This window comes from Pieris brassicae, chromosome 2 (assembly GCF_905147105.1).
Source record: "Pieris brassicae chromosome 2, ilPieBrab1.1, whole genome shotgun sequence".
NCBI classification, from domain to species: Eukaryota; Metazoa; Arthropoda; class Insecta; order Lepidoptera; family Pieridae; genus Pieris; species Pieris brassicae.
Window position 1 is genome coordinate 7625496 of NC_059666.1, and position 24489 is coordinate 7649984.

The window sequence follows — 24489 nt, forward strand, 5'->3', positions numbered from 1 at the left end:
TACACAAAATTTTAATATTTATGTAATCATAATAGAAACTGATTGTTTTATGGGGCTTATAAAATCCTTTTTTCAGAAAGAACTATTTTCGAAAGTGACGTCACACCCTGGCACAAGGGGATGGCTCCCCACTCTAGACCCTGTAGGGTTAACTTACAACCTTTTAACTTACAATGGACAGTTAAAAGTAAACTGCTTTAATTTTTTTTAAGCCAGGTCATATGACTTAAATATAAGTTTTTATTCATAATTGTCTAGCTTCTAATAAGCTATTAAACAAGTTAAGATTCTGTTTGTACGACCTTTCATATCCTTGAGTAAGTTTAATATTATTTATTTCAGTTATATTCCCAATACTAATGTAATAATAGTTACTTGAAAACCAAAGAAAAACAGCATTCTAAAATTTGCCATATTAATAGGAAACTGATGGTTTATAAACCGATAGAGATTAGATTACCCACTCTGTTTCATGGTCATCCTAACAACGCCGTTATTACATTATAAAAGCCCGATAAGAAGTAAGTTGAATCGTAATAAAAAATTCCGTCAGATTGCCTGTTGTATGCAACTGTACCAAGTATGACAAGCTGTGTCATTAGCTACCGCATATCACGTCATATTTTGTGGCAATCGTAATGGACTATATAGTACGGCCATTTATTTTAAGCGCGGAACAAAAAATTAACTATGACTGATGTCTAATGAGAAATTACTTGTCATAATGGAAGCATTCGATGTAAGCACTCACAAATATTTTAGTAATAAATGGATTCTATATTAAGATTTTAAAATCTTAACTTTCATGGTTATGTACAAATTTATTTTATTTTTCGTTTTACCAAATAATTATATTAAAATATGTGTAGTATATGAAATGTATATCATAAAAAATAAACACATTAAAATAAAAATTAGGGACTCAACACTACACTTATTATAATTGTACATAAAATTATACAGTCTAGACTAAATGGAATCCACATGAATCGCAGGAAGCTTTGAAACCTTTAAAAAGCTCTGCCAATAGCGTGTTAAGTGACAATACTTCTACAAAGCTTCGTATCCATTTCAGTATTTTTTTTATAATTTATGTTTACACCACGTAGCAATATTGCTTGTAAAATTGTGAAATGCCATTTATTATATTGTCTCCAAACTTCAAATAAGTTAGTACTAATCTTAAGCGCTTAAATAAACAACACCAGATGCCCATGGTCACGGCTCTAGATTACTATATATCTTGTGTCTGACGGTTACGTTTTTTTTTTTTTTATAAAATAGGGGGCAAACGGGCAGGAGGCTCACCTGATGTTAAGTGATACCGCCGCCCATGGACACTCTCAATGCCAGAGGGCTCGCGAGTGCGTTGCCGGCCTTTTAAGAATTTGTACGCTCTTTTCTTGAAGGACCCTAAGTCGAATTGGTTCGGAAATACTTCAGTGGGCAGCTGGTTCCACATAGCGGTGGTGCGCGGCAAAAATTGCCTTGAGAAACGCTCAGTCGTGGAACGTCGGACGTCGAGGTGATACGGGTGGAATTTTGTATTTTGCCTCGACGTCCGATGCTGAAACTCAGCTGCAGGTATTAATCCGAACAACTCCTCTGAACACTCTCCATGGTAAATGCGGTAGAAGATGCAGAGTGACCCCACATCTCTACGCAACGCCAAAGGATCGAGCCGCTCGGAGAGGGATTCGTCATCGACGATTCGAACCGCTCTTCGTTGGATACGGTCAAGTGGAAGGAGCTGGTACTGGGGAGCCCCCGCCCAGAGGTGAGAACAGTATTCCATGTGGGGCCGTATTTGCGCTTTATAGAGTTGCAAGCGGTGGCCCGGAGTGAAGTACCGTCTCGCCTTGCTGAGCACACCAAGCTTTTTGGAGGCTAATTTAGCCTTTCCCTCCAAATGACCGCGAAACTGAACGTCGTTCGATATGTCAACGCCAAGTATTCCGATGCTGGCTGTGGCTTCAAGAAGAGTGTTTTCGAAAAGAGGAGTAGCGACAAAGGGTATTTTTTTCGCGGAAAACGCGCAAACTTGTGTCTTCTTGGGGTTAAATTGGACTAGGTTTAGTCTACCCCAGTCCAAGACTCGACGTAAAAGAGTTTCGACTTCAGACACAAGTTTGTTCCGGTACTCATCGACAACTGCCCGAGAAATACCTGCCCGGCCAGTGTAAAGAGTATCCCCAGTGCTGTCGTCCGCATAGCAATGAATGTTGCTAAGTTGCAACATGTCATTGATATGCAGAAGAAACAGGGTCGGGGACAGAACACAGCCTTGTGGGACCCCAGCATTCACGGGTTTAAGGTCGGAACATGCTCCGTCGACGACGACCTTGATGCTCCGATCGGCTAGAAAGCTGGAGATCCAGTCGCATAATTTCTCAGGAAGCCCGTAGGCTGGTAGCTTCGAGAGCAGTGCTTTGTGCCACACCCGATCGAAGGCTTTCGCTATGTCCAAACTAACCGCTAGTGCCTCCCCCTTGGACTCAATTGCCTCTGCCCATCTATGAGTAAGGTATACTAGAAGGTCACCAGCTGAACGACCACGACGAAAGCCGTACTGATAATCGCTAATCAGCTGGTGGCCCTCTAGATAACTCAAGAGCTGGCCATTAATAATGGATTCCATTAGTTTGGAGAACAAGGAGGTTATTGCGATTGGGCGATAGTTGGATGGATCAGTGCGATCGCCTTTTTTAGGGATCGGATGTATCGAAGCGGTCTTCCAGCACTTCGGGACAGTGCCGAGCGAGTACAGGTACCGGAAAAGGCGCGTCAGGACCGGAGCCAACTCAGGAGCACATGTACGCAGCACAATTGGAGGGATACCATCCGGCCCGCTCGACTTATGAATGTCCAAGGAAGATAGTGCTCTGCGAACAGCACGTTGCTGGAATGTGATTTCCGGCATTGAGTTATCACACCGCGAAATCGCCGGTGGTGATCTCCCCCGGTCATCCAAAGTCGAGTTGGACGCAAAGAGACAGCCCAAGAGGTCGGCCTTCTCCTTCGCAGTGTGGGCGAGCGAGTCATCCTCTCTGTGCAGCGGTGGTATCGATGGCTGACAAAAATTCCCTTGTACAGCTTTGGCGAGAGACCAGAAGGCTCGGGTCCCAGAAGGGAGTTGGGCCAATCTCTCGCCAAATCTGGCGATGTGCTCTGACTTTGCCTTAGCGATTTCCCGTTTGAAGGACCTGGAGGCTGAGTTATATGCTTTTTATGTTCGCTGGTATTGGCATCACGAGATATCGCCGCTTCCGCCCATGCATTAAAGCATTCTCGCTTTCGACGCGATGCCGCCTTGCAAGAACGCTTAAACCAGGGCTGTGACCTGCCACCGATCGGCACCGCAGAGAATGGAATAAAAAGTTCCATGCCCTGCAGAACCACTTCGGCGACAGAGGCAGCGACGGAATCTGGAGCTTCCGACGAAAAGCACATAGGCCCCCAAGGGTAGGACGCAAAGAAAGACCGCATCCCATCCCAATCTGCTGACCGATAGTGCCAAATACGACGACAACCCGAAAAACGGGGCCGAGGAGGGCGCGTAGTAGGCACATTACTCCGGACCACACAATGATCCGATGAACCCAATGGCGGGTCAACAGAGACTTGATAGGTCTCCGGATGTGAGGTCAGCAGAAGGTCCAACAAAGAGGGTTTATGACCATCCACATCTGGTATTCGCGTAATCGCAGGGACCATTTGTGACAGGTCGTAAGCTAAAGCAAAGTCGTGAAAGGATCTTCCCGCGTGATCGGTGGTTTCCGAACCGAGCCAATCGGCATGGTGAGCGTTAAAATCGCCAAGTATCACGATTTCAGCGGTAGGAACCCCTTCGAGCAGGGAATCTGTAGCCATTTGGATGTGCTCAATGAGTCGCTCAGTTTCGGTATTTCCGCTATGGGACCTATACAGGCATGCGTAGAATCGCGGATGGTCATCGTAGTCTACGCGCAGCCAGAGGCTAGATAGGTCCCTTCCTTCAAGCGACCCGAGGCGACGAGAACAGATATCCTCTCTGACGTACACGCAAACTCCCGCCCGCGGCACAAATGAATGTTCCAATTTGTACCCCGGGTAGGAGAGGCAGGAAGTATCAGCCGGGAAGGATATCTGAGTCTCAGTAAGGAAGAATAAGGCCGGCTTCGCAGTTTCGAGGTGAAAGTGAACCGCGTTAAGATTAGAGTTGAGCCCCCTAACATTGGTAAAGTCCACTGAGAGCGTGGAAGGGGATGCCTTCGGTAAATTCTTCCGTTTGCCCCGAGATCGAAACTTATAGTTTTTTGAGCAGTTTTTGCCCACCCCAGAATACGAAGGGCAGCCTGTGCATCCACCACCGAATACTGATTGTTCCGATGATGGACGCTCAGAGGGGGATTCTCCACAGCGGAAACGTGTGGTACCCCCCTGGGATAATCTCTGTTTAAACTGCATCTTCATATTCTGGGGGAGGGGGGAATTGATGGGCTCCGGGAGTCTCACTCACCGCACGAAACGCGAGTACAATAAGATGAACCTATTGCATCACTTCACGCCGGTTTTCTGTGAGACAGTGGTACTGCCCCGGTCGTGCCTGCCCGATTGGCTGAAGCCCGAAAGCAACAGCATGGCACTCCCACTAGTAAACGATGTTTTGCTTTACTGAACATTTGTTAAATCCGCTCATAGATATAATAGTCAATTGGTGCACGAACTGGTTCAGGGGGGTTCGCTCAAGGCACTAGGTCAACACCGCTCTTCGATTGAAGGTCCATTTTAAACCCCTTTTAACTATTATTGCCAATGCGGATTGGTGCGTGTTTAAGTTATGACACCCTAGAGGTATGCTTAACATTGCTCCTATCATTTGTCAAACAAACTCGTCTGAAAAGCTTATACAATGAGTCAGGGGAAAACCACGCCGAAGCATTTCACTATTGGCACGCGATATTAGTCATAACATGCCGCACATGCCAACCTTACTTTAAACGATTTTAAAAAGTGCTTTGGATTTAAGTTTCTTTACTAGATTTGTTTTACTACCCATCGTATTTACTACGTACCTATATACTAACCTACCAAAACATTATAAGTCAAGTTATTTTAACAACAGGAAGTTTTATCTCTAATATAACACCTTTAGGTAACCAGAACGGTTTCTCAATAATCTAAATAAAAATAAATCAGTGCCACTACAACTTTTTAAGGTCTGTGCCTCAGATGATCTCTGTTTCATGATCATTTGTCATTCTAATAGGCAAGTAGGTGATGAGCCTCCTGTGCCTGTGTCTACTACTCTACTAGAATAAATTCTTATATTATTTTGTTATCATACTAAGACACAGACTAAGGAACAAGGTATAATTTGGTTTTATTTAGTTTTTTTTTACGAGTTAAAATAAGGTTTGAGCAAGGAGCTCATACTGGCCGTAAAGACAGCCCAATCACAAAGCAATTAACGATGTGTGCCTTCTATACAATCTCGCAAAATGATAAAGTAAATAAAATTAATTTAACTTCCCAATAAAGCTCCTCCCTTGTACGTCGATCGCCGAAAGCTCGATGTTTATCGCGATACCATTCACGGCATACCTTTTACCGCAACCACTAAATTATACACTCTTTTTATTGTTAAAATTAACGGAGTGGGCTGATTTCTTTTGTCAACTTACGGGGTGTTACTATTGCGTAATTTTCAATATCAATCCAAGACAGTGCACAAGCGTATGTGTAGATAGAAGTGCACTCTTCATTAGTTCACGAAGACGAAACGGGACGTTCTAAGTGCTAAGTCTCGTTTCTGCAACTTACCCTGAGGGTACGCGCTCATCTAAGACACGAATTTTCTGACACCACAACATTCTTAATAAGATTGATTCTTCTTTGTTTATACTCAACGAATAAGTAAGCAATAATAAGCGAGGAAATTCTGGAGCTAAAGTTACACTGCCACAGGGACAAACTTTTTTAAATTTGATTTATTTTTCTTTTTATTATTTTTTATTACTTTCATTATTATTATATTAGTTAAGACAATTATAATTACTGTATATTTGAAATTACGTCTAAATCTATTGAATTTGTAACTAATTTATATTTTAGAATTGTTTATTTTCGATCATAGGAACCATTAATCCCACACTATTTACACACACACATCATCACATATTAACTATATGTATAATACTGATAATCGATAAATTTGGATATATTTTTTTGGAAAGATTTAGCAAGAAATAATATAGCACAATATTAATGCATACAACATATATAACAAATTTCTTTACCCCTTTTACTTAAAATTACAATCATGCAACATTTAATCATCAATAATTCGAATATCTGTTTTATTATGCTTAATTTTACATACACCCAAACTTAGAACAATGATAAATACTTGTAATTAATGAAGCCATAATATCCATATGGATTTTTAAACATCCTGTAGTTACCAAATTTGGTGCTGCATGCCGTACTGACAAGACAAAAACGATTGTTTCAATTTTAAACAGCCTATATAAGATTAAGACATTACTCTCGACAATTTGTTAACTGTGGTAATTAAGTCATTGAACTAATATTGAACGCCATATTGGGTCGTCTTTATCAGATATTGATGAATGTCAAGATCTGTAGGAAGTTATTAAAAGATAGCGTAGATTAATCATTACCTTTATTACGAGTACATTTTTAATAATAATATATTTATTTTCATCAATTTTAGAATATTGAGTAGTGGTAAAAATAGGTACCTTTCAGTGTTTGTATTAACATAAGTATACTCAGTACTTACGTACTTTTTTATGGAAAATCATGCTCCGTGGCCAAAGGTATTTGTAACTAAAGTCCAAGCACATACATGGTTTGATTGTTCCTGTTTTCAACATTAGACCGTTTAAATAGTTTATATATTCGATTGACATAAGGATGTTTTTTGCTTCTATTTCATAAATATCACTTTTAAATTGTACCCATTAAGTGTTAAGTGTTTAAGAGGATAATACAAATAACAAACAAACTTGTTACCATAACTCGACGTTTTGAGTGATTTTCAGCAATCGTAGACTGCGAGAGATATATGTAATGAATTTGTATTAATAGTACATAATACATAGATAACATAAATTATTATTATAAAAAAATATTATTAAAAGGAGTCCCTTTAGACAAGGTTCTGAAGATACTGGCAGGTTACCCCTTCGAATAGCTAGACTAATTCTTTGTCCGAGGTAGCTATCAGCTCTTCCATCTGCTATGATGTCGACTAACCTTTTTGCTATTTACTTAAAAATAAAATCTTAATGTTTATTATATGCCCCCTATGTCAAAACGACTACTACATTGATAAATTATTTTAATGAAAACGTAATGAACCAAATAACACTCTGTCACGCTAGGATACACAGATAAAAATGTCTAATGACTAGAAAAAGGGATTCACCCTTCATGTTTCGGGTTATTAGTCAAGACAGGTGTGCCGAACATTATGAATAAGTATATTAATGACTGTTCATTACTGAGTTTTGACTAATGAACACGAGGCTCTTATTCAGACCAGACAGTTCCTCTTGCTTAAAAGTAGATTTATTGTATCGATTTTAACACAATTTCCCACATAGATATATCTCAGATTGGGAAAAGAAATAGAACAAAAAATTATTGATACTTTTCGTTTAGAATATTTTTTTTACATATTTATACTATACAATATTTATGATAAATGGTTATAATAAATGGTTTCTTAAAAACCAAACTACTATCTATTAACTGTATAGGCATTTCCTGTTTGATTAATTTTATACGATTTGGGTTTGTAATCCTATGAGTTCGATAATGATAAAATTAAAATATAAAGCATTGCTTTAAAGAAAACTTTTCCTATATTTGAACAGATTAATTTAACACTTTCGATCTCCATTACCATTTATTAAAAACATTTTACATCAATACTAGTTGCCTCCGCGAACTTTGTTTCTCCTAAATGTGATTTTACTTAGCCTACCTTTTTAGTATTTACAAACCAACATGGAACATTTTGCTATGCCATCCCAGAGACTGTTCGGTTTTCCGGAATGAAAACCTTTTAGGTTTTTCAGTGATTTTTCCTCTATTTACCTTAACCTCAGAGTTCAATTCATAAGCTTTTAATTAACAAATAAAAAATAGGGTTGATACTAGAGAGGTCAAAATTAAGAGTTGTATGTATATTGTACGCAGTATCATAAAAAAAATTGTCTAAAAAATAAAAAAAATATGAGGTATAACAAATAGATGTTGTCCGATTCACAGACCTAACCGATAAGCACACAAAAATTCACGAAAATCGGTTGAGCCATTTTGGAGGAGTTTAATTACAAACACCATGGCACGAGAATTTTGTATATTAGAAGTTAATATCTTGACTCACATTTGTTTATATTAAAGTACAGTCCTCTGTTTGAATTTCGCACATGTATAAGATAATAAACAGCAAGTGTGAAAAACTTGTATTTATAAAGTAATAAAAATTGTTTAACATTCTGACGGAGGATTCTAAATTTATTAATTCGCTCATGTCTGCCTATTTTTAACAAAATAGTAGATCAAATATATTGAAATATATTTGTAATGAAATATTATGTATTTTTGTACGCCGTATTCTAACTGGTACTTACAGTGTTCTAATGTCACCTTTATAAAACAGCTGGTAATCGGCAAATCTGATGTGGTGAGTGACAATACCAGCTCTCAAGCGCCTTTTTTGTATCATATGAAAATCATCTAAATACCTAATAACTGTATGAACCATGAGATGATTTTTCCACGGTAATTTCTAAGCCAATATGTACTGGTTTTTAACAATGGGATTAAGAAAAAACTCTGGCCCAGGTCCTAAAATTATATTTTTTTACTTCACGATTTCATAAAACAATATTTAGATTTTGCAATTTTAATGGTACTTATTGATTTGACCTGAAAAATTACTAACTGTTAGCCATATTATCAAAACAAACAATAAACTCCGGAGGCATTGATGCGCTGCGGCCGCGCTCCGAATTTGTTCAAAACCAGTACTCAAGAGGTCCGCCAAGCATAAAATTGTCCGTTTATTGATTTCCCCTAATATTTGAAGTGTAATGCTATATAAAGAAAAACATAACTGTTTTTACTACTGTCTTTTGATATTTGAGTACAAGGCACAGTCACACACACACATAATACAAAATTATTCTTAAGTAAAAATCTTTCTAGTCATCATTTCATCCTATCTCTTGCAAAGTTTATCCATCCTGGGCAACATCTCCGTATTGTCTTTTGTTAAAATAGCTTTTACACATTAAGAAGAACAGCGTTTCAACAGCGGTCACCGTGACCACGTACGCTGAAAAGCACGCGAAACGTCGGAAAAAAATTAAAATTTAGAATTATGTAAATAATTATACGTTTTTAATAATAACACATAGCTTTAATCCGTTCAAAAAGTGTTTTTCTTAACATATCCGTTCCAATGTATTTCCCCACCTCCTCTTTGCTAGTCCCCATTCGCTTACGCTTTTCAACCTGCACATATGCCCCTGCACCCATCTTCTTCTAGATACACTTATATAGAAAAGCATTTCAATTATTCGCTATTATTCAAATTATTAAAGGCCCTTCAACGTAAACTAGTCCCCAACCAATAAATAGGAAGCTTACGTTATTTGAGCATCAATTAGCAACAAGTGGTTCGGGCGGAGCGGGCCAATTCATTTAATTTGGGCCAATTGCGCGGATTGAACATAGACCATCACTCTCCAATTGTCAAAACTTAGGAAGTGACCAATTGTTGGTAAAAAGTGTCTGGAGCCGTAACGCATTTGAATCGATTGCAAGGTTGACATCAGCGCTACGGATATTAAGGGAACTAAATCGAAATTGAATAATACCTCGCGTCGGGATTGCTATTTTGTATATTCCTACAGAGTACCGGCGCAGTACAATGCTTTTTTATAAAATAAAAAAGGGGACAAACTGGCGGAAGGCTTTTTAATCTGTATCTCATGAAAAACTCTAGCTTCTTAAATAATGACTTTAATTTTATTATTATATTATATTAAAATTGTTTAATTGGTGTATAGTAGTATAGGTATCACGTTATTTACGTATATTTATCCAAGTAAGCATTTCTAGAGAAAATATTTATTGGAAAAATCTTATACCATAAGTCAAAGTGGTCCTTTGAAAATCTTCATAATAAAATATATTATAAATGTGTTCGTTACCACGCCATTATACGAGTATTGAATTGAACGATATATGCATTTGCTTGAAGCAGATTCATTGAGCTCGACCAATACTCATTAAATCAATTTTACATGTAAGGCACGCAATATCAATAAAGAAAATCAACCAAATGTGCACTTGTGAATAACATGTGTTATGGGGTCAGTGAACTTAATGTTTGCGCATCCTAAACGAATAAACTTAATTGAAATCCTTTTTATTTGTTCTACACGATCGACGAATAAACTGGTAACACCAATAGGAAAGAAGGATAAGAACTATCTTGAAGCTTAGACAGTTTGCAACGACGGTGTTTGACGTATGCGCTTCAATGTTTCGCTTATTTAAGCGAAACATTGAAGCGCATACCAGCCAAATGGCTATGAGCTATATGAGCACCGAATGGCGAACAATAGAACCCTAAGGACCTTACTGATCGTCCCTGCGGCAAGAGAAAACCCGGTAGACCGAGGCTGCGTTGATGGAATGGAGTTGTCAAGGACCTTGAAACAATAGGGGCTTTCGAAGTTGAACGCAAGAAGCACTAAAATTGCGATGGCGAAATATACTGCAGGCTAAAACCCACAACGGGATGTTGACGGTGAAGTCATTGTTGATGATGGTGATGATACGGTTAAACCTAGTGATAATGAGAGAACTTTAAATCCGTAGATAATTATAAAGAACCCGATATATTAAAAGGAACAAAGTCTATTCGCTGAAACCTTTTTAACAACGCTTTATTTGCTATGGTACTTTTATAAGCCGCTTTTGTGTTTAGCCTATGATCCGATGTTGCAGAGCGGACACACCACATTGCATATTGATTTACGCGCGCAAAGGCGATGTGTTAGTCTTGTACAGGAATCGAACTCAATAACAGTACAGCACGAACACAGAAGATGAATAGCTTTCGTAATAGTCGGACATAACATTTAAGGTGCAATCGTCAAACATTAAGTTAATATTATATAAGCATGTACGTAAATAATAGAAAACACAACAAAAAAAATATCTCAAAGTCTTGTATCATCTATAGATAAATATCATATTTAATGTGCCCCTTTTCACTAGACAATAAAAAATATTCTCACTCACACGTTATATTCTCGCACTTATATGTGAATATATATATTATTATTAAAATAAAATAAAAAAATTATATATTTGGCTTAATATCTAAGTTTTGTAATATGAATAAAGCAATTGCTAGCACCAGCACCTTGGGAGATACCTTGTTCAAAAATTCTGTAGGACCATAGGTGAAGAGAGGTGGAGGAAAGTTTGGGTATGGAATTTTCTCTAAGTCTACTCGGGTCAACTTTCTTACTAGGTATATAGTTAGGTATCAACCACGTAGGTTGCTATTATCACAAGCTCGTCCTAAATTGGCCTTTATTGGCAATGACATCGATCAAGTTAGATTCAAGTTTTGGCAAAACTAGTTTCCTTACTTGTATTATTTACATATTCATAAACGACACAACATGTTAAATACCTATAAAATAGCTAGTTTGTTAGGAAAAATGTTTATAGGGCTACGGTGACATTTATTTAAATCGAAAAAAGTCTTGAATTCCTTGAGTTAATTTAAATAAAAATAATTGGACAACATTAAAGCAAGTTTATTTATAATTCTACTTTCAATGTTTACAGACTATGGAACTTCGGCTCAGGTCATGTTTTATACCGGCAAACATGTGGTATATATGTAAGAGTTTCAGAAATCCGCCAATTTGCTAAATCAATACCTAACGAAACTTACGTTATTTTTTAAGATTGGTAAGGTTGTTACTTCTCGCCTATGATGTTCTTAATTTCGTAAGACCGGAACTTATTTACGCCTAAGGTTTAGCAAGACAAACATCATAATCGTTACATTGTCAACAAGTTGTCGTCGTGTTTCCAATTTCATTAATATTATTAATAAAAATACTTTATATTTGTACAAATTATGTCCTTTACCGTTTCTCAGCTTATTATATTAAATATGCAACATTGTAGAATTTTCACCGCAAAATTACAACATTAAATACGTGACCAATGTTACTACATCATAATCCGATTGGGTGTCAAAAGCTCCTGTTTCAACCGCATTAAGGGCGGTTGCGAAATTGCTGTGCTTCTTGCGCGTGCGCAGTCTATTTGAATACGAACGGTTAGAGTAGCAAAGGCTCTAGAACTAGACTAGTCTAGGAAATAGAAGCTACATTAAAATGTGTGATTTATTATATAGGAGCTTCCGGTATTTTTGCCGGAAATAGGATGTTGTGACAATCTGAGTCACACTTTTTTAATTATGCTAATGGGCTCTAACCAGGACAAAAACCACGATCAAAGGAGGCGCGAACGGAAATATATCAAGTTACGGTAGGATGCTGTGATGACAACACGATAATCATTAACACGAGTGATTTTATCAATATTTACTTTCAGTGATTGTTTTAATATATCACGTTCAACGTACAAGTACATATTTGATATTCACCAAAATGCTAAGGAATAGTATTTATTCACTACTGATAATACTATATCAATTGATTTTGTTAAAAAGCATGTACCTAATAAGCTATTCGAGCCAAATGAAATCCCCATAATCATACCACTACACGCTTCAAATAACTTTGGAATATTTCGTCCCTACCACTCGAATAATTACAATATATTTTTTAAATAATGTAAATATTTAAATGCTTCAATTATTAGCTGAAGCTCAATTCGTTTTGCGAGTTTAAGCTTATAATTGGACACAAACTAAACCATTACCTAAATTACTGAAATGATTGAATTATAGCAACACTATTTTGTGGTGACCCCAGCAGATCAAGCGACCCAATTAGAAATGGAGAGGCCCATACACTCCGAATGGATCCCAGGTATATCCCCAAGCAGGCGCTTGATTGCAGCCCGCAAGGAAAGCAGATGCTTGACCGTCTCAGGCAAACCTGGCGCCGTATAGTTGCTGATGAGGACGCTATGGACTTTCTCTGTGGAGCCCTTTGCCCCATCTAGGGGTTATAGGACAATAAGGATTACAGTAACCGTAAGAGCTAAACAATGACTGATAAGTAACTTTATACTTTCTGTGTACGATATGTTTGCCGTATGTCAAAATACAATACACCTTTGACATATATGACTCATCGTTCGTACTAAAATTAAAAAAAAAACACTGATAAAAATGTTATAGTATACTATAAAAAGTCTGTACCAAGCCTTACTTTTCTCTTCAATTTAAAAATCCTATCAAACAACCATTGTTTCAACTACTTCTAATTACCTTCGAGAGCACAACCCGTCCTGACAGTAGAGATGGTCAAAAGTTCACACGGACATTGGAAACTTCGTGCAGAGACCTTCTTGTGGAGCGATTAGATATTTTTAATTGGGGTTTAAAAACTATTTTATTATCAGAAGAGTAAAATTATTTAATTTATTAAATGGGCGTTTGTATTGTATGTATTGTAGATTTCACATCAAATCCGAAGATTGTATTCTTTACAGTCAAGTTTTGTTTGTTATTGCAATGTTGTCTGTAGCAGTTAATAAACATTCTTATTCTAATACAATATTCAACTATCAGTATAGTATTCACTTAACTGCCTTATAATGTTGACTAAAGCAAAAGCAATGGGCTGACGACATCATAAAAGTGTCTGGGGATAAATGGATGGAGGATCAAAGATCAAATCCAAATGAATATTTCAGGAGGAGGCCTTTAGTGAAAACTGCAGAACACAAAGTAATAGAAATAACAATAACTAAGGTAGACTTAAGTGTATAATAAGAAAACTAAAGACACATCACATTTTGTATTTTTTTATAGTATAGAATTAAAGTGGCTTTTTTTATTAATATTAAGGTCTTTTAATAACGTTCATAATATAAATTTTAATTTTGTTTTCGTCTTCTTCAAACGATGCAATGGTAAGGCTATTAAAATCCACGTAATGTATATTTCTCGTAGGTCCATTGCAAATAAAGTTATAAAGCTTATTTACCCGTTAAAATCATTTGGGCTTGGTTTCCCGAAAGTTGTCTTTGTGACCATTTTAAGTACCGGATGTATCGAGTTAGTGCCCACGCGCATCGATTCGCATTATCGTGTTCGTGATTTGTTTTGTACTACAGGTTTTTAACTGTAATGTGTACTGTACTGTAATCGTAGTGGAAAGTTTTTTGAAGGAAAACGGTGGGAATATCCTAAAGGATTGCTTCTTAGAAGCCTAAAACTCTTCAGTTATGCTGCGTCCAATACAGAAATACAATCATAATCAAGAATTGCAAATTATTTAACGCTTTTGTGTTAATGATATACATACATACATACTTTTATTATTAAGTGCAAAAAAAACTTAGACTGTAAACGTGTTATTAGTTACAGTCTTACGTCAAATGTCCTTTTTAGTAAATTAGGTTAATTTTATATTACTTAGTCTTAAGTTAAGCTCGTAATATTAAATCGTGTCTTTGTGCAGAGACAATATATAGAAATAAATCTTAGTTTTATAGGCTAAGAATGGCAAAACTAAGTAATTTATAATTATACTGAGATTAACATAAAGACTAGAAAGGCTAAGATTACTGTAAACAAATTACGACATTTCTTATTTGCACAAAGTGAGTGACATCATCTCAAAATACAATAAAGCCTCCACTGTACACCTTTATGCTACGAAGGCGTCTTATCGTGGCCCAAAATTGTAAACTAAGTTGTCAATGAAGTCACTGCGTAACCGAAGCCCACACATTAGCCCACGCTACCAAATATCGATCCCACGTAGGTACAATCAGCAAAATTTTCGGTTTAAGAGCTTTAGGTGCTTACGTGTCTTTTGTCAGTAAATTAAAAAAAAATGATTTGCTTTGTACGAGTCAAAGAAGCAACGATATACACAAGGGGTGTCTCAGCGCCGATTTTAAACATTAAACACAGCATAGGTAGCATAAACTTAAAATTATAGCTATAAATAAAAAAAATAAGTTACCCCGGGGTAAGCGAGAGGAGAGTGGTAGCGAATAATAATTTACTGCAATAATTATAATATTACAAAAAAATTTAAATACATATTTAATGTTTAAAATCTGCGCTCAGAAACGCTATATTTATTCAATCATAACACTTATGTGACAAAAACTATTATGATTTGCTAAACGATTTCTAAATAGAGAATAAACTGCTGATAGTACCTTCAGTAAGTACTGTAGTACAAATCTCTGCGGTAATGATACAATTTGGTAAACACGTGGGTAGGTAAAAATGTTGTCACATTTACATATGAATATATTTTCTTTAACAGGTTGCTGAAATACAACGTATTATTATTAAAAAATACACTAATCGAATTAAAAAAGTAGTTTCATTTGCTTTTCTTTCGTTTTATAAGTTTCGCGCTCTTTTCATAAAGACATTTTCTAAATAAGACATGACAATTTAATTTTTATAAAAGTAATTAATTACTAATTACTCGTGCCCAATTATTTTATGACAAACAAGAAAATATAGTTTATATGTCAAAAGACTATCGAAGGGAGTGTTCTAGGTCCGATATTTAAGGATAGAGTAAAACTAGAAGAAATAAAAGACATGACAAAGTTTAGAAATGCTGTTATTTCTAGCAAAAGACTGAAATGGGAAAGGCACATTGTGAGAGAAGACAAAGATAAATCGACGAAATACATATTACTTTTATAAGTTTTCTTCTTCTTCAGTTTTCATCTTCCCATATTTTTATTTGTCTTCTTCGTTTTCTTTTGTCATTCCGTCGCTTTTTTGTCAATTATTATTATCAATATCATCTACAGAAATCTGGGATAGATATAAAAATCAATATTCAATTCCTAAATAGAAGAAAACTTATAAAAGTAATATTTCGAATAAACAGTACCAAACTCCATTATATATTCAAATTAATTAGATTATTCCGATATAACTGTAAGGTTCAGAGTGTACTATGGGAGCAGTCTATTGTTTAATTTGATAGTTAACGATAAGCGGGTTCAATGTGATAACATCGGAATCTGTAGATACTACGAGATAGTGAGGTCACGTTTTGTCGATATATTCTATACGAGGTGCAGTTCGCGGCTTCGTCTGCGTAATTATTGTAAACATAGCTTACTTTTATTTGAGATTAGAAAGCTGTTTAATTCTATGGGCATTGCTGTGACTTTTACTAAAAAGATATACATATGTAGTTAGCTAATTCGTTGCAAAGAGATGATTGTAATATTATATTATTAGTATTCTAATTAGTTTTAAAATAAAATATTCTGATAATTCAACCAAGTATTTGGTATATGTTCATTTATTTTTATAAAAGTTGTATGTGCGGCCGGCCTTGTCGCTTTCGAGAGACCTTTTCCAGGCAACCACTGTGAGGAAAAAATGATGCGCGTTAAAGCCACTAGGCCAACGCTGCTCAAATAAACTTATACCATATATAATAGTTTTTATTTATAGTATAATAACGTCGATACAAACTTTATACCATCTCTAACAGTTTATTCCAGGATTTCACCAATAGAATTATGATAATCGACAATGGTTTGTACACAATCGTCTTATCTATTTCACTAAAGTGATTTTTCACGCAAGATAAAGTGAGTGATTGAATAGATTATTTAGATCATTTATCATAGATCACTATATATAATACAGAGAAATTATGCATCTGTATTGAACTATGAAAACTATATTGAAACTAAGTTCTTGAAAAAAATATCCAAAATCAAAACAATATTTACACTTGAACTCACCCAACCAAAATATGACCCACAAACGAAGATTTCTAACGTAATAAAATCGTATTAACACTCGATTCACTAGAAAGCTTATTAGTTCGTTTAGAAAGCTAAGAAATTAAGAGCAAGATGGGATTAATTTTCTGTGAATCTTCACCAACGAATACGATGCTAGTAGCACTTGAAACTTGATGTTATATTTCTATGCAAATAGCTATCATTATTAATTAATCTTAATATATATAAATCTCCTGTCACGATGTTTGTCCGCGATGGACTCCTAAACTACTTGACCGATTTTAAATTAAATTAAATTGGCATACCGTGAGCAGTCTGGTCCAACTTAAGAGATAGGATAGCTTAGATCTTTAATTACAGTCGCAATTTTATTTTCTTGCAAAATATTTGTCTATAATTAATTCACAGTCACAATTATCTGTTAACTCCAAAAGATTCTAACAGATGTCGATACTTTTCGACTGGATTGAGTAAGTAATCAATAGATGGCACTGCTATGGTAAACCGACAAACGTGTCATATAAGCTACAATTCAATATCATGATTACCACGTGTTTTGATGCAAAAGTATAAATTAAATTTATTTTGTAGTAAACGAAATACCGTGAAATTCAATTATTACTACTTTTTTAATTTTTTGTGTTAGCATAGCCAACCACTTGTTACTTAAACCGAAGTGTAAATCAAATTCAAATTATAGTGACGATAATATAGTGAAATTATTCTTTCGTGTCACGGTATAAAGGCTAACTAAAACCACATTAAGGAGAAAGGAAGTTCGCGGGGGCTGCTAGTTTATTATAAAAACAAGAATGTGTTTCGTGAGCAAATGTACATATACATTGAATTTATTTATAAAACAACATGTATGCTTAAAACCGGAGGGTGTTTAGAGGAATTGTTTGGATATGACTGAGTTTCATAATCGGACGTCAAGGCAGAACACGAAATTTCACCCGTATCACCTCGACGTCCCTCGTTTCACAACTGAGTGTTTTTAAGGCAGTTTTGCCGCACTACTTATGTGTGGAACCAGCTCCCACTGAAGTATTTCCGATCCAATTCGACTCAAGGTCCTTCATGAAAAGAGCGTACCATGGACGGCAGTATCACTTAACATCAGGGGAGCCTCCTACCCGTTGCCTCTTAAATAAAAAAATATATTTACAATAATAATATTGATGCTCGCCTCATAGATTACAAGTGGACGAAAACAGTAACTACATGGAGAGGTTTAGCAGGCCAACGATACTGAGGTAGACCCTACGCTGATAGGATGGTGACATCAAACAAATCGCGATGGCAAACACCTTAATGGTGCCCCTTTATTCATTCATTATATGTTTTACTAACTGTGTATCAGAAACAATTTCTAAGTAATTTGTTCCTGATAAGGGAAAATGGCAAATCTGTCGTATAACATAATTTTGTAGTAAGTAGGTATTACCAACTTCGAGCAACAGAAAGTCTTTACACGCAAAGCAATGTTTAAAACTAATAGGATGGCCAAAGATTAAGTAAAATTTGTTACCATTTCTATTCATTTAGTTTGTTCTTCATAGCACTTAGCTAAGACTTACAGTAATATTATGACAGAAGGACATACATAAATGCCACAACAATGGTTCTTTATACCTTAAAAGACTGTCAGTACAACGACTGTTATTAAGGGACTACAAAGTAATAGATTCGAAACGTATCTCGTGACATTACTTATAACTCCCGGTAATAATGAAGAATTGTGTTATTAATGGGTAATTTATTGTAATATGTGATTTGTTCAAATAAATATTTACAGAATGCATTTGACACTTTTAATATTCATTTTTAAGATGACAATATTGACTATATAATTCAATTAAAATAAATCTTAAAATTGTGATAATAAACGGTGTTATTAATCACCAAATAAAATGCCAGGCATTATGCTTCTTACGGAGAATCTCATAAATTAAGCCTTCTACTATTTTAGATATGTACAAAGTATCGGCGAGTAGGAACTGTAATTCAATTGATCTTGACAAATTCAAAACAAATGCCAGCCTTTTACCTAAACATGGGGTATTGTAAATCAAATGCGCGTGCGCCTCGCCTGTCACACTACGCGGGAGCACCATTCAAACACGACGTTCATAAATCGCAGCCACCAGCATAGAAAATATTTATGTCCATTGAACGCCTCCAAAGGAGATTTGTATCCGACCTCCAACTAAGTAAGTAATGTATTGTAGACAATGGCAATTTGTAGACTCAGTTAGGTCTGACAGTGACATCTTATGAACGACGGAGGGTGGAAGGTCGGAAACGTGAACTTAATACATAGTTTATCATATGAAAGATGGCTCAAGCTTATTTAGGACAAGGAATCTGCTTAGTTTCTATACAGGAGCGAAGATAACCTTATGACTGAGGGGTAACAAATATTAAAATTAAACTATTTAATGTTAGAATTGAAACAATTTATGAGACATAACAGTTTGCGTTGTTATGTCCTTAACATTTACCTTACTGCTCTTTTAACACAGACATAATTTCATTTAAATAATGGGTATAAATTACATATATACTATCATATTTAGTTACAGGGCATAATAAAATGTATGGTAGGTAGCCTGTGAAAGAAATAAAACTTACTTCTGTTCTTGTCAAACTCCATCAATCTGCATCGCTCCAAGGGATTAGCGAGATCTTCTGAAGCGAAGGCTCGGCTGGTAGGTTCACAGCGATATACTGCACCAGGTCGCTTCACACCATTCACTTGGTAGGGCTCGTCTTCTGGGGCACCCACTAGGATCCTAGAAAGAATAATAGGTTAGACACGCTTGTAATTTATTGTCTTTGCTGTTTCGATTAGTAAGAATAGTAATGTACGTAACGCAATAGTTTGACCGCGCTTTCATTTTTTAGTTCCAAACAAGCCCGCAGCGGCTCATATAACATTACAAATTATTCCATTCCTTTTCTGTTCTTATTCTCATTAATTAATACATTGATTCTGACCCAACTCCGCATGACTCTTCTGTCTACCATATGCGAACAGCGAATTATTCGATCATACAATGCGCAGAGGCGATGAGACCTTGGAGAAATTGATCGTGCTTGGTGACACAGAAGGCAAAAGATCATATGGTCTTTCACCAACCAGATAGACCCATCAAGTGAAAGATTCATCGTCCTCAAAACTATTCACTATTAAGAGAGGCGCTCGACAGAAACCGGTGGAAACAATTGTGCGCTCCAAATGTTTCTTTGCTGACTACAACGTACAGATATGAGCTGCCGACTGAAGAGATAGAGAGAGAGAGACGTTGACATATGTCTCTTAGATATTATATTGTTTGTAAATCTTAGTGTATTTATTAGTATGAAGTTAAGAAAAAACTTAGGAAGACCTTGAATATGAAATTATGCGAAATTTAGTTTTTTACGGTATTAATAAACGAATTTTCATTTTATAATGAGCCCTTTATCATAAGATCCATTAATTATGTATCCAACGCCTAAAATAAGGTCAGACAATCCGCGCTGGCGCAGTGCCAACTCGCAAATAGCGCGGGTTCAATCCCCGTTCACAACACGCCAAATTGTATTTATGTTTCTATGATTCAGAACTGTTTATAGAGGAAATCTTTGAAGGTGGTGACAGGAAATCTGGGAAAATACAAAACATGCCTGTATAACTAGAATCCTAGTCCTAAATAATCTGACGTGATCGTGTTCAGCTAATCCAATTTACGTGTCCATGAAGCTCAATTTTAATTATAAAAAGTGGAAATTAGTAATCAAGTATAAAATGTAGACCCGAAAACGCATACACCAACAGACAACTGTTTCTAATAATATTTATTTTTACGAGTTATAACACGATATTTTAAAGTAACTACGATTTTAGACTACAATAATATGAAAAATAAGCTCTAAAATATAAAAAGGGTATAATTACCGGCGCAGGAGTTAATTAGGTTATTATATATTAATTGTATTCTACTTGCATTGCTATTAATATTGTTTAGTTTAACCGCAACCGGTGAGCACTAGTAGGCAGGGCGACAAAGATATTTTCGTCGCCGGAAGAGGGGGATATTTTAAGCGCCTGCGCACAATCGCAAAGCACTTTGAAAAATTAACACCGTTTCCTTAAAACTCGTACTTGTCAAGCGACCGCTTGTCTTATAAGGATAAAGACTTATAAGCTAAAGCCGTCCAAGGATATGCATACAATTTTTACATATGGCTGTTGTATCAGCCTTTCATAAGGGATTCAATGCTGTTAATAATGCTGGATTTATTTGCTTATAAAATAAATATTTTTCATTGACAATCTTGTGAAGTTTGAGTTAGTAACGAAAGCTATTTTGCTGGAATTCCAAAAACAGTTGTATCTATGATATATTGGGATTTTAAACATGGTTAATGTAGCTCTATATATATCTTCGGTTGTCCCTGAGGCCTATCAAAGTCTAGATACAGCATCGTGACTAATTGAGACATTCGAAAGGGCGCGCCCTACCATTCTCTACGGTCAAGGCATAAAGAGCCGACTGTCCATTTTCCAAGGTATTGCAAGTCATGATGGTTTTAAGGATAAGAATCATGATCAGATCCTTGTTCATTATAAGAGTGAATAGCAAAGCGACTCACATTACAAAAAATATAGATTCTAAAGGTGTTATAAATGACTAAATTGCATTAAAAAAACGAATTTGAACGGAATCATTATCTACTTATTACTACGCGTATTAATTAAAGGCGGCCATAAATCACAATTTCTATTAATTGTAACTCTATAAACGTACTTGCGCATTGACTCTGAGGTTTGACCCCACTTGTGTTAACAAGTAAAGGTTTTGTTTAATTAAAGGTACAAACGTTTGTAGCGTCATCCTAGTTAAAGATTACCACATGAGAGTATTGGTTAGTGACAGTTGAAGGATATAAATTAATTAAGTATTATATATATTTTTTCATATTTTCGAAATAAGTTAAACTATCTATGTTAGGGATAATAAATCGGAATGGTGAAACTTATTCTTACATCTGTACATTATATTAATTTAATGAATGAAACTCAAATGTGTTGCAAAAATATGTATTTTAAGAAAGATTTAGAGTTTGTTATTTCACTTGAAAGTCCTATTCTTTTATAATCAATCCAAAATGTGCTAACAAAAAACCTTCGTATTCAAATTAAATTGACTAACACGTATAGACAAACAAAACTAGCGTCTTTTCCACAGACTAACAGCAATTAAATGAAACATCTGTTAACACAAAACAGATAATTAATAATCTAAGAATCTAATTATTTCTTTACATATATTATAAATATTAATATCTTGCTTCTACAAAATGTGGTACGTTGCTAAAATGTGATTGTTTATTTTATTGCGTTTATTTGATTTACACTTCGTTACCATAATATATAAAATCATACATATAAAAATCGTTACCAAGCGACTTCTTCCAGGCAAACTTAATATGGAACAATAAAAAAAGAAGAGAGAAAAGTACAAGAAGTGCATAATTAATTAACAAAAAAACTCAAAATAACATGTATCTACAACTAAAATTAAATAAAGTAAAATCTAAAGATGTATATGTATAAACAAAACATAGTAGTGTAACAATACATAGTGATGTATCGAAATAACTATAATTATGATGCGTAATCTATGTACACATAACCCATGCTACATTTGGAAAAACTTCCTTTCTATTGAATAAAGATATTGACTAGAACGTTAAAGCATTGTGCCAATATTGGTTTAAACATTGGTGCACGTCATTGTTCACGAGGGAATGCACTGATATACATCATAAAACAATCAATCATGCCTTGACAGTCCCAGTACAACGTACTTATGAATAATTATTGCATACGTCTGATAGACTTATTATGAAACATATTAAAGCCTGCAATGTTTTGTTGTCTATGTTTAAAACATGTAAACGCATGTTTTATTTAATGATAACAATTTTAACCTACAAAAATAAAAATATAATAAATCAGTGGTACTACAACTTTTTTAAGTCTGAGCCTCAAATTTCTGTATCTGTTTCATGATCATTTGTTAATCTAATAGGCGAGTAGGTGATCAGCGTGCTGTGCCTGACACACCCTAAAGTCCATTGATGTATAGCCGGGGATCTAACCTACGCCCAGAGAGATGAGAGTCGCACGCAGGAGTCACTAAGCCATCACTGCCCATGGGACATACAACGCTTATTGTAAAAAATCTTCATATTCTATGCATGTTTTACAATTTTAATTACATATAATTATAAATGAACGACACTAAGTACGCCATCAAATATTCGTGTCCAAAGTATATATACGTGTAATTTCAGAGATAGACAAAATACAAAAATGCCGTATAAGTCTGTCGTCTACAAAGTAGTACAAGGAGTTTTTGTGCACTCGGCGGGGTTCAAATTCTTGACCTTCGTAAGACGAGCCTCGATAGCACATGACTTCCAATGAACTCAACAATAAATTATTATATGTATTGCATGACGGTTTCTTCGTAACTAAGAATGAACATACATAATTATGTTTTAAAGAGCAGTGTTGCATAAGCGCGCGACTCTCAACCCTGAGGTCGTGTGTTCAAATTACTGTTGGATCTTTCTAACGCAACGTTCCTTTACCGTGCACTTTCGGTAAAGACAAACAAACGGGGTTCAAATTTATGACAAATTGATGACCGGTACTTGTCCATAGAAAATTAATGTGATTTATTCTACGGCTGTATTTTATTTAGGTATATAAATGCTAAATTCGGTCTTCTATTTGAATTACTTCTTAACATATAAACTCATAATGTGAAAAAGATTACGTTACGTTTTGTATACCAATTAGAAATTATCTGAATAACTGTTATCTTATTGTTCACAACTTTACATGTGCTACTTACACAACCGTGCCAACACGATACGTACATATTTTTCATTGTTTTGTCACATGTAGGTTCTTTTGTATTATGCAAGAATTATTATCATTTAATTTGTATTTCTGAAAATACTCAGGAATATTCAGTTTACAGAGAACACATTTTATTGTACATCCTTTGTACCTCTACCGTCTGATACTGATTTATAATAATCCAATAAGTGGTATAGGGACTCAAGTTACTTTATTAATCATTATAATATCACGTCATTTATACCCCAATTTTAATGGTCAATTCATAGCTGCGCTTATAAACCAGAAAATAATAATGCCATAAAAACAATTTTAAAAAACCATGTCTCGCATCGCTTCTACCGTAAAATGTTGTGAGATCCATGTAATAATACCAAGTCGGTTAATTTCTTCTATCCCTACTGAAGGACTTTCTGTCTTAAGGTATTACGTAATTAGCTAACATTACAACAACTTATAGTGACCATATTAATATTACAAATCTTTTCTGTTTGAAATAAATACATTGGCAATCGCACGATATCTTGAGTATCTTCTAGATTTCCTTGTGGTATTCCCGCCAATACAATTCA

General features: G+C 35.4%; 1 protein-coding gene across 4 annotated transcripts in view; it reads right to left on the reverse strand.

Annotated features, from left to right (window-relative positions):
* Positions 1 to 24489, reverse strand: part of LOC123717128 (integrin alpha-PS2) — an 87808-nt gene that overhangs the window by 42696 nt on the left and 20623 nt on the right. For all 4 annotated transcript variants that reach the window (XM_045672982.1, XM_045672963.1, XM_045672973.1 and 1 more), the window contains exon 2: positions 19630 to 19790. In XM_045672982.1, coding sequence (XP_045528938.1) covers positions 19630 to 19790 — 161 coding nt within the window. The remainder of the gene's footprint in view (positions 1 to 19629; positions 19791 to 24489) is intronic.